The sequence below is a fragment of the Parasteatoda tepidariorum genome, chromosome 12, assembly GCF_982258835.1.
Source record: "Parasteatoda tepidariorum strain Cologne lab strain chromosome 12, Ptep-v5.0, whole genome shotgun sequence".
NCBI classification, from domain to species: Eukaryota; Metazoa; Arthropoda; class Arachnida; order Araneae; family Theridiidae; genus Parasteatoda; species Parasteatoda tepidariorum.
In genome coordinates, this window is record NC_141766.1 from 18,852,351 (window position 1) to 18,864,582 (window position 12,232).

General features: G+C 32.8%; 1 protein-coding gene across 1 annotated transcript in view; it reads left to right on the forward strand.

Annotated features, from left to right (window-relative positions):
* The window catches only part of rdgC (retinal degeneration C), a 68,762-nt gene that overhangs the window by 14,772 nt on the left and 41,758 nt on the right, over window positions 1-12,232 (forward strand). The window contains exons 4-5 of the mRNA XM_071188287.2: window positions 1,943-2,039; window positions 6,985-7,148. Coding sequence (XP_071044388.1) covers window positions 1,943-2,039; window positions 6,985-7,148 — 261 coding nt within the window. The remainder of the gene's footprint in view (window positions 1-1,942; window positions 2,040-6,984; window positions 7,149-12,232) is intronic.

Genomic DNA, 12,232 nt, shown 5'->3' on the forward strand with positions numbered 1-12,232 from the left:
GATTACAATATTACCCCTACTTTTTAAATTTTTTAAGGATTGTATATGAACTCTGATTCTATGGTTTTTGGTCTCAGACTTTTGTAATGGTACTGCACAGCTGCCAACCTTTCCTGCTGCTAATTGGAGAATTTTATTAAATATTTAATGTTAAGCAATATTTATGCTTTTACGCTTGATCTCTTGTTTATTATGTTTTATTTAAAATTATTTTGAGCACCACTAAAAACAAATAAATGAAAGATGTACCTAACAAATCTAATCTTACTGCTGTATTATTTTTAAGTGAAGACTTCATATTTAACAACTAATATTATACATACAGATAAAACTTTGTCAAAAATATTCCAAAAAACATCTTTGTGAATTGAAGAAGTGGCTGATAATTTTGTGAAAGCCATCACAAACGATCGGCTATAATTTATTATTATAGTTACAAACCATTGGGAGCGATTTTTCAAAACCAAGTATAGATTTCAATCATAGCTGCCAACTATTTTTGCTAACGATATTTCATAGTAGTAGTTAAAAAAAAAAGCCTTATTAGCAGTTTCATACATTTTGTCATACCTTCATACTTATATGGCATAATTTTTAGGGTTTTTATATAGGTTTTTTAAATTCTTCATTACAATTTTATTAAAATAAATTAAATCAAATATTCATTCCATATTGAAATATAAAATTGGCTACTACTAGAAAATATTGCTCGGAAAAGTCGTTAGCAAGTATGGTATTTTGGTAGATACAACTGCTTCGCTTATGCAAGATAAATACTAACAATTAAATAATTAAATTATCAGTCTTTAATATTTTGGGCAGGAAATTAATATTTTGACGTTTAAACGATAAGGAACTTAAAAATTGAGACCAAGCAATTAGACTTTTTTCAAAGGTTACAAAAAGGATCTGGATAGCCTGGTTGGTAGAGCACTGGACCCATGTCCAAGAGTTCGTGGGTTTGATCCCCACCGGCCGAAGATCCCTGTGTAGTAAATGGTGACTAATGCACGTTAAATCTGTCGAGTTGCAAAAGTCCTCCATGTTCCCGTAACAAATCAATACCTCTGGGGGTACTGATCTAGGTGCTTCCTTGTCTTCTGGATTGGTTCAAAATTACAAGGCTACGGAGTTCAACATTAGTAGTAGTAAACCCAAAATCAGGTTGGTTGTTCAACGACGGATATAAAAAGGTTACAAAAGAGCCGTGATGACTCAGAAAATAGGGCTTTTGCCTTCCAATGCGGTGAAATGGGCTTGAATCCCAGCGATGGCTGGTCGACACAAATCCGCATCCAGCTTACACGACCACACTGCTGACGTGAAATATCTTCAGTGGTAGACGGATCACGGATTAGAGTCCCTTTGCCGTCAGGCTAACCGTGGAAGGTTCTCACGGTCTTCCTCTGCATGTAACGCAAATGCGGGTTAGTTCCATCAAAAAATCCTCCACGAAGGCAAATTTCTCCTATTACTTGATGATCCAAGAGTTCCCTTGTCTTCTGGATTGGGTTCAAATTTACAAGGCTACGGAGTAGAACTGGGTCGGCTGTTCAACGATGGTTATAAAATTTTCAAAAATCTTGAAAATATGATGTGAATTTTGTGGTGGCCTATTAAAAAATGTGAAATTATTTTATTAATTTTTTGTATGGATTTATTTTTCCCGAGTGCTTAAATAAAACATGACTGTCTACCATAAGTAATATTAAGCTACAAATTTTGTAATAAAGAGGAATTATTATAATTTAAGAGGTATCTAACAAAAGAAAATAGTAAATTAATTCACACATTAATCAAATCACTCACTTACACATCATTGCAATTGAAAACTAAACCTTTCAATTTAAAATGGCTTTTCTGGATTTTTTTCTGTTTTTTGATCAGTTATTCAAGTGATATAAAATTACAAGTTTTATTAAAATGCTTTGTTACTTTTTAGCTCTACAACTTTTTCAACGACCTTATCACACACCTTTTCAAAGTCAATCCTGATATTGCATCATCAGTGACATATAATAATCCATACTTTTTTAGAGGTAAGTAACTAATTTAGATAAAACTAATCTATGATCTACGTTACGACGGCTGGTCTCAGAAATATGATTGTATTAGCAAACCGTTCTTATTAATCTAGGATTGTTAATTTTTGAAAACTCAGTAAAAACAATATATTTTTAAATTTATTTAAATCGAGGTAAACTATCTGTGATTATTACCAGTTACTACCAGTTAAAAATATATTTTTACTCTTAAGAAAGAGCACCAACTTAACGATTTTTGCTAAAAATTTTTCACAGTGGTAGCTCAAAAGTAGCGTAAAAGCATTAACGTTATAGGCACTTTTTTACACTTTGTCACGGTTGTACCTATGCATACCTGCCAATTTTTAATCCTTTCGAGTATGATTTTCCCCTGTGATAGTAAAATGGAATTCAAATTACAATTTTAGGCAGAAACATATGCTGTATTTTGAAGAAGTTTACCTATCACAAGGAAGGATTGAAGGACTACCACATCATCATCATCATTATCGAAATATAACTGGGCGCCTGGGGCCGTTAGCGGCTTTAATGACTACCACTACAGTATTACATATTAATATATATGCTTAATTTTTTTAAAAAGAGTGGTGGTCAAATAGATTATGAATTAAGTTTATAAATGCTAGTAATATATGAAAAGCATGCATTTTGCTACCACTTTAAATATAGAAATAAAATTTTACGCCAAATGCGTGAAAGTTGGCAGGTATGCATATGTAAGGTATAATTATCAACCTTCTTACATAAGTTTTTGAAATTCTATATGATGTGGCAGTTTAAATAATTTTGAATTAAAATTTTCAAACCAAGAATAATATATTAAAACATAAAATTGGCTACCACGAGAAAATATCGTTCGCAAAAATCGTGGCACATATGTAATAGCTAATAAAATATACACACCATGTAAATGCATACCTGCCAACTTTTACGCATTTGGCGTAAAATTTCCTTTCCATACTTAAAGTGGTAGTAAATATATGCTACTTTTTCTTTTATAAACTTAATTTTTAAATGATTTTGATCACCACTATTCTTAAAAAAATTAAGCGCACATATTAATGTGTGTTTCTTTAAAGGTTGTCAACCAATACCAATAGTTAAAAAAGCAAATTGTCTTGGCCTTATAATCAATAGCAAACTCACCTGGAATGATCACATCAAAAGCACAATAGATAAAGCAAATGCAGCAATAATAGCCATACAACCATTAATATATAATCAGAATATGTCACTTAAACTAAAGAAGCTACTATATACAGCAATGATCCGCCCAATACTTACCTATGCCTCACCTGCCTGGACAACGATACCTCAACATCTACTGAAGAAATTAAACCAATGCCAAAACAAGATCCTTAGAAAAATAACCTGTGCAAGATGGTTCATCCGGAATACCAATATACATGCAGACCTCAAAATACCAACTCTATCACAGCATATATACAAGCTAAACGCAGATTTTTTCGATAAAGCCATAGAATGTAAAACAGTAAATTTTAATGAAATCTTTAAATTTGAAAATCATATCAAAGATAAAAACTACAGACCAATAGCTGCACATTTCACCTCCGACGCCTCATATCATAACTATCAAAACAAATAATTTCATCAACCTTTCTGAAAATAACGTTTACTCATGCTGATACAATTCTGAACAACTCCAAAATCAAACAAACACAGTTTAGAGCAAGCTGCTCAATTTATTTTTGATTCCATTTTAGTTATTCAAGCAAAGAGCTTGAAACATTCATAAAAGCAACTCCATTGCCTACTTACCTCATTGTTCAACCAAAACTGTTCTAAAATTCCAGATGAATGGGATAGGGGCCGCTTCGCGGCCCAGGTGCCCAATAAAATCAAAACACTAGGCACTAGGACTAGGACTAAAGGTTGTCAGCTTAAGCTTTTTCAAATACAACGTATTTTTTTGCTTAAAATTGAAATTTTAATTCCATTTTAATACCACTGGGAAAAATGATAATGAAAAGGATTAAAAGTTGGCAGATATGTAAATGTTCACAAAAAATATAGAGCTATAAAAATATTAATAAATAATGGTAGTTATGGATAGTTTACTCTTCCCAATAAAGTAAGAAAAGTTATTACCCATCATAATTATATCTATTTCATACCTGCCAATTTTTAATCCTTTCAAGGATGATATTCCCCAGTGGTAGTAAAATGAAAAGTAAATTACAATTTTAGGAGGAAACATTTGCTGTATTATGAACAAGCTTATGCGGACTACTAGAAGAGTATTACATATTAATCTATATGCTTAATTTTTTTAAAAATAGTGGTGAATTAAAAATATTACAATTTAAATTTATAAATGCAAGGAATATATAGAAAGCATACATTTTACTACCACTTTAAATATAGAAATAAAATTTTACGCCAAATGCGTAAAAGTTGGCAGGTATGCTTGTTTTATCATTTTAACTGATTCAGCATTTTAACCTCTTTTAGAAAATGAACTTGAAGTATTCCCTCTTCCAGAGAGGCTAGCTTTTTACTTATTTTTCTTTTTAGACTTTGACTGAACCGTTTGTATCGGTCTGGTTTGGAGTGATTGGAAGTGGTCGAAAGTAGTGCACTAAATTAGTGAATCTACTGTAGTCGCTGCTTTTGGTAGTTTGCTGTGTAGTGAATAGTGCGATACAAAGAGCAGTAGTTTGTAGCGATTCCAGGCAACAACTTTTAATGTTAAGTTAGAAAAGGAAAACGGTTCTATAACGCTACTAATTTTTTGAATTTCGTCAACGGAAATGAATGCCTCTATCTCTACGTTAAGTTTCAAAAGCTCATTTTTCTACTACTTGCGTTAATTTTACTACTTGCGTATTTCAACATATCTCGAAAACTTTTTTAAGCTAATTGAAAAATCTTTGCACGCAATTATAAAATTCATATGTCGAAAAGTAATTCCATGCAAAAAAAAATTTTAGTGAATATTTATTACTATTTCATTTAATAACGTTTGAAAAAATTTTGAATTGTAAGGTATATATTTTTTCATATCATTTTAAAAAAATGTAATTTTACATGGCAAAATACAAAATTTGAGCAAAATCAGTCAAATAGTTTCCCAGAAATCAAATTTTAAAAATCTGAAATTTAATTTTTTAGGAGCTATTGAACAGATATTGCTCAAATTTTGCATTTTGACTTGTAAAATTATATTCTTTAAAATGATGCCTTGCAATTCAAAATTTTTTCGACCGATAAAGTAATAAAAAAAATAATAAATATTTACTAAAAATTATTCTTTTTCATGGAATTACTGTTGGACAAACAAATTTCACTATTGAGTGCAAAAAATTTTCAATTAGCTTAAAAATTTTCATGATGTAGCGAAATATGCAAAAAGTAAAATTAACATTAAATCCCCAGATTACGGCTATCTCCTATATTTTGGGGTCAGAAATCTGAATTCGCCGAAAAAAGGTATGTTCATTTAGAGAAAGAATGTTTTTGTGTCTGATTTCGTAACTTAAAATATGGTCTGCACATTTTAATTAGCATATTAAGATTGAGTCCTAGAACGCGAAGATCCTATCATTAGATCAAAAGTTATTCAGGGTGGTCCGTTTTATTGGCGCACTGTACATACATATGAACTTGTGTGCTCCTTTGAGAATAACACTTAAGACAGAAAACACATGAAATTAACATTGTAAGCTGAAATGTATTATCACATTCTTCCTTCCACTCCTTACGTAGCAATAAAGTAGAGACATTTAGTGCTCATTCAAATGAATTTTAAAAACTTCTTATTTGGAATATGTTATTTAATTGAAGAGAAAAACCGATTGCAGATTTGAAATCAGCGACGACAAAATATCTAATTTACCTTGAAAAATTTCATGCAACAGAAAACAAATTTGTTCCCAGTGCAATTTTCCATACGCTATTTCCTACGGTTTTGCCACTCTCTTACGGTTTAAAGTCCTCTTACATGGTTGCTAAACCAGAAAATTCACTTTTTTAACGAGTGACCTTAACGAGTTAAATAAAAGCTTACTTAAAAGCTATTTCTTAACATTTCATTTTCTTAATGCATTTGCTTAATAATAGTTCCTCAATTACAAAATAAATTTATTTTTACAAGTAATAAAGCAGTTTTTCTTATCGAATTTTCGATGGTAATCGTTTATTCTAAATACTTGCTTGTTTCTTTTTTTTCCTGGAATTTTCGGACACTATATCAAATACAAGGGGTGATCAAATAAAGAGGTACAAAACGACATGGTGGGTACAAATTTAGACTTTATTCAAAATATACACTATAGGCCTAAACACAACAATCCCACTGATGAACAAGCCGCAGGATTCCTTGTTCCCAAAATTCCTGTGGCCGTGACGATACCCTGTCCATCACAGCGTCTTGAGTACGTCGTCCGAGTTGAAGCGTTTCCCTTTCAGGTGTTTCATCAGTGGACCAAACACATGGAAATCGCAGGGCGACATGTCCGGACTGTAGGGCGGATGGTTCAAAGTCTCCCACTTGAACTTTTCCAGTTCTATGGGTGTGACTCTGGAGACGTGTGGACGAGCGTTATCGTGGAGCAGAACCACACCCTCCGTGAGCAGTCTCGGTCTTTTGGACCTGCGTAGGTGTCGGAGTGTTCCGCTGTCAGAAATCGGATAACACCTCGCTGTTCCTCGATCGTCGAATTTTGCAACGTGAACGCCATCCTGTCCTCATACGGACTGCTGCATCATTTGGACGCCGCTTTTGATAAGAGCCTATGCTCTCACCTGTGCATGCGGGCGTCAGCGCATGCTCCGATTCCAGTCAGAGACTCCAATCGCATCCCGAGATGTCTCGCTACGTTGTCCCATGGCGGAATATGCAAATATTTAACTGTTACGATTTTATGTCGTTTCGTACCTTTTCATTTGATCACTCCTTGTATTATTTTCGCCTTTATAGGAAAAAACCCTGTAGTGATGAGACCCCTATCTTCAAATTATTATTTGGAAGGTACAGATCCAAGAAATATTCAAGTTGAGAAAGATTACAAAGGTTTAAGAATAAGAATACCCTTAAAAGCAGAAGACATTCTCAGACTTACTGAATTCTTCAAATATCGCAAGGTATGTTTCTTACTTAAATATATATATATTTTTTGATAATTCAACGAGTGTTGTATAGCACTCAACTACCCGTTAACTTTACTACCTGTTATCTTTACTAACTGACAAAGTACCTACTACCTAACTGACAAAGTACCTGTTAAGTCTCTACCTACTGATATATCAGACTTACTGAATTCTTCAAATATCGCAAGGTATGTTTCTTACTTATATATATATATTTTTTTTGATAATTCAACGAGTGTTCTATAGCGCTCAACTACCCGTTAACTTTACTACCTGTTATCTTTACTAACTGACAAAGTACCTACTACCTAACTGACAAAGTACCTGTTAAGTCTCTACCTACTGATATATCAGACTTACTGAATTCTTCAAATATCGCAAGGTATGTTTCTTACTTATATATATATATATTTTTTTTAATAATTCAACGAGTGTTGTATAGCGCTCAACTACCCGTTAACTTTACTACCTGTTATCTTTACTAACTGTAACTTTACTACCTGTTTAATTTTATATTTTATGAGATATTCATACATTATTCAAATTTAACTACCATTACATTTAAATAAGTTTATATTAAGCCTGCTAGTTTTATTATTGCTGTTTATTTTTTAGCAATGAATCTTTATCTATAATACAGAATATTTGTTTCTCCATTCCAATCACTAGAAGGCATTAAAATTGACAGTTAAAAAAGTCACTTCAATTGTAGATGGATAGAAGATATAATCTTTTCATCAGCTTACACGATTATAGCCGCAAAAAGGAGTGCTTACTAATATTGTATCAATATAGCCAAAGCAAAATATATCAATACAATAATATGAGGAGCACTAAAAAAATTTTTTGAAACAAATAGAATAGAACAAATCAAGTAAAAATATCACGTAAAAATAGAAAACAAAATGTTAAAAAAGAAAACAGAACAATACATAAAACGAAATCTATAAAGCGAGTAGCGAATTCATATGAACTTACATGAACGGGAAATTTTTCAAGAATGATTTAAAATATTTTCTTAACAAGATTGCCAGATTACAAAATATGAAAACAGAAGCGCAAATTGAGGTAAAAGCGTAAATAGAGGGATTTTGTTTTATAGTGCGTTTTTACAGCAGTGCTGAAGTGCGTTTTGCATATATATATATATATATATATATATATATATATATATATATATATATATATATATATATATATATATATATATATATATATATATATATATATATATATATATATATATATATATATATATATATATAGTCGACTATATTGGCTGGGACCTCAATAATAAGCAAAGCTCAGCATTACTGATCTTGGATATCTCAAAGGTTTTTGACCGCTTTTGACATCAGGATATCACCAGGGTATCTTCTTTGAACTCATACAACTAAAATTTCAGTCTGGTGTCAATAAAATTATACAGACCTACTTATATAATAGATTCTTCCAAGTTAAATTTAAAAACTTAAAATCCACAATCACAAAAATAGCAGCAGGTTTTCTTCCAGGAGGTATCCTAGGGCCGATATTATTTACCTATGACTTTTCTGTGGCAGACAGGTCTATAACAAGATCACTGCATTTTGTACAGACTACACTGAAATCGTCGTTAGGTCCAAAATCCCTAACATTGCCACTGAGAAACTCCAAAAAAAAATAATAATCTAAATGAAATAAAAACGTGATGTCTATATTGGAAGTTTAAAGTTAAGGGAAAAAAATCGCAACTTCTAATTATGCAATATAAATAAAACCATACTCTTAAAAAGCCATGTTGTTCTCTTTAATTAAACTCTCCCTACTGTCAAAAGCAGAAAATATATTGGCATTGTTATAAGTAGCAAATTCTATTGGAAACATAATGTCAAATCAATTATCAATAAAACAGAAGCAGCCTGTCACAAATTATTTTTCAAAACTCTAAAATGGAGCTCAGACCTGAACACTTACTCTACATCTCAATGATCCGTCCCATCATAACTTAAGCATCTCTAGCATGATGTAACATCTCTCCATCACTCCTGGAGAAACTCAAAAGATGTTAGAATGATCTACTCCGAAAAATATGACGAACAAGATAGTTTATTTGAAATAAGAATGCACATCGCGATCTCAATATTCCTTTTTTAGATCATCATAATGCAAAGCTGAATTGCAGAATTATAGAAAAGCCATAAATTGAGATGCCGCAGATGTAATGAAATTTTTACTTTTGAAAACTTGATAGAAGGTCAATAGATGCTATTTTATGCAGCATTGTAGCTTTATCTAGAACACAAAATATTTAGCTTTCCATTCCAGTGACAAATTTGCATTTCTGTTACCAGATACTAGCAACCTTTAAGAAGATTGGTGGGAAAAGATAATCGGGGTGGGTTGGAAAAAAAGCCGTAAAAAAAGGCCCAGACAAGTTTTGATAGTGTTTCAACTCGGCAGAATGAATCAATTTTCTTTAGCAGGGACTATAATTCTCTCTTGTTAAATCATAATCAAATAAAAATTAGTAAATAATGTTTGAACATCGTTTTTCTTTTTAATTTTACTAATTTTCTTGGCCGGAATAACCTGGTTGGCAGGGTGCTGGATTCACGTCCATTTTAACGGGAGTTCGAATTCAGCCGGCCAAAGACTACCAGTGTAGTAAATGGTGACTGGTGCACGTTAAATCTATCGGGTCAGAAAGTCCGCCATGATTCCATTACAGATCAAAATAGTTTAAGGATAGAGCTTTCGACTTCCAATGAGGTGAACCGGTTTCGATCCCAGCTATGGCTGGTCGATACGAATTCCGCATCCGGCTTGCACCGACCACAGTGCTGACGTGAAATATCCTCAGTGGTAGGCGGATCATGGGTCAGAGTCCCTTGCCGTCAGGCTAATCGTGTTAGGTTCTCGTGGTCTTCCTCTTCATGCAACGCAAATGCGGGTTAGTTCCATCAAAAAATCTTCCACGAAGACAAATTTCTCCCAACACTTGATAAAGGAGTTTCCTTGTCTTCTGGATTGGGTTCAAAATTACAAGGCTGCGGAGTTGAACATTAGTAGTCGTAAACCCTAAAATTGGGTCGACTGTTCAACGACGGTTTAAAAAACTTTAAAAAAAATACCACTGGGGGTACTGAATTGCAGATATCTGGTTCAGTTCAAAATTACGATCTGTGGATGAATGAATGGGTCCATCCTATAACGGATGTGACTTATGGGCAAGTCGAATTCTTGGCCGTAGATGGTCCCACTGGAAAACAAGAGCAATCGCAACCCCTCTGCTTTAATGGCAAACAAAAACAACAACAATTGTTTGTTTTTTTTAAAGGAGGCAGAAAGTTCTCATGGGATTGTTATTAAGATCCCATTTTAAATATCTCTAAAACCGTATAACGAATATTCGGAACGTTGTGATATTTTGTGTGTGGCAGGAATGTATTTGAACTAATTAAAATTCGTTCCGAATTTTGCCTTGAAAGGGAGTATATTTTTTAAGGAATTGCACATTTTGCTCAACATGTTGGATATCACCATCCGTACAATAATTATACGATCTCTTTAGTAAGCTTAAATAAAAACCCTATTGGTAATACTTCCGATAGCATCGGCCGGTCTGTAATCAAGACTGTACTTTATTTATAGCTGGGTTTCGTGAGAAATAAGGAAATCTTTTCTCGAAGTAGTTTGAGGTATTATAAAAACAACTCATTGTTTACACACGTACTTGGAAAACCAGTAAATAAAGCGAACACTAAACATTAAGACTTTAAAATTTTAGTGTAGTAGGTAATTTATAGTTAACAATACATTCGAGTGCAATGGATTAATAATAGATTTTTTACTCGAGTAATGAAAAAGCAGTAATATAAGAATGTTATTACTGTTAAAGGTAATTAAGGATCTTCTGGAAGAAAAGCTATATTGAAATTATTTTCTTACCTGTTTTATCTATTTTCCGCCTCTATATATAGCTGCTACAAACCCGTCCAGAAGCAGGTCAGGTTCTAGAATAGTTCTAGCTTTCCAGAATATTTCAAGCGGTTGCTAAATAACAATTTAACTTATAATAGCAATTTAACAAATAACAATTTAAATTTCTCTGTGGGGGTATCGACTTTCTACGCTTTTTGGAAAAACTTGCTCAAGTGGCAGCGAAGTTTATGTTTTAATGTATTATTTTTTATTTTGTAATCTTGTTTTAGAGTGCAAATGATTCAAAAATGTATAAAAAATCCACTTTGTTTCAGCTCTCCTCTGGTGAGGCTATTAAGATGTTGGCAAAATAATCAAAAATCCTGAAAGTTTTAGTTTTTTATTGTGTACCACTCTTTAAAATAATTTGCAAAAATTATAGTAGTTGACAGCCTCCTTGTTTCTGTGCGACTTTAATTCCAAACATCCAGTATGGGGCTGCAACAACTTCAATCACAGTGGTTCAAAATTGAAAGATCTTATTAGCAAATATCAATTAACAGTAGTAGCACCAACAACTCCAACTTACATTCCAAATCGGATTAGCCATAGTCCGGACATACTAGACTTCGCAATAACAAACATGCATGTTCCAATGCTCGCCTGCGCTCATAACCATTTGTCATCAGATCATCTGCCAGTTCAACTGCTCGTTGGGGAAACCATAGAACAATCTGAGAAACCAAATTATAAAACTGACTGGAACCATTTTCAAAATACTCTTACAATTAATGGAACAGACCTACCATCCTTGGAAAACGAAACTGCAATAGAAAACTATATACAGAAAATCCAGAATGAAATAACAGATGCTTTTAAAAACGCTTCCACAGAAACCAAGTATATTGCTCATCATTACAGATTACCACCTGAAATAAAGAATATAATAAGATTAAGGAACTCGCACAGGAAATGGTACCAAAGAACTTACGACCCAGCACACCTGGACGCAATAAAACAACTCAATAACCAGATTAAAAAACACAGTAAAAAATATAAAAAACAACTGTGGCAGGCAAAAATCGCCTCCCTCTGCACTACCAACAACTCTATATGGAAAATGGCCAAGAAACTGAAAACAACTCCTCAAATAGACAGACCAATAAATGGACCAA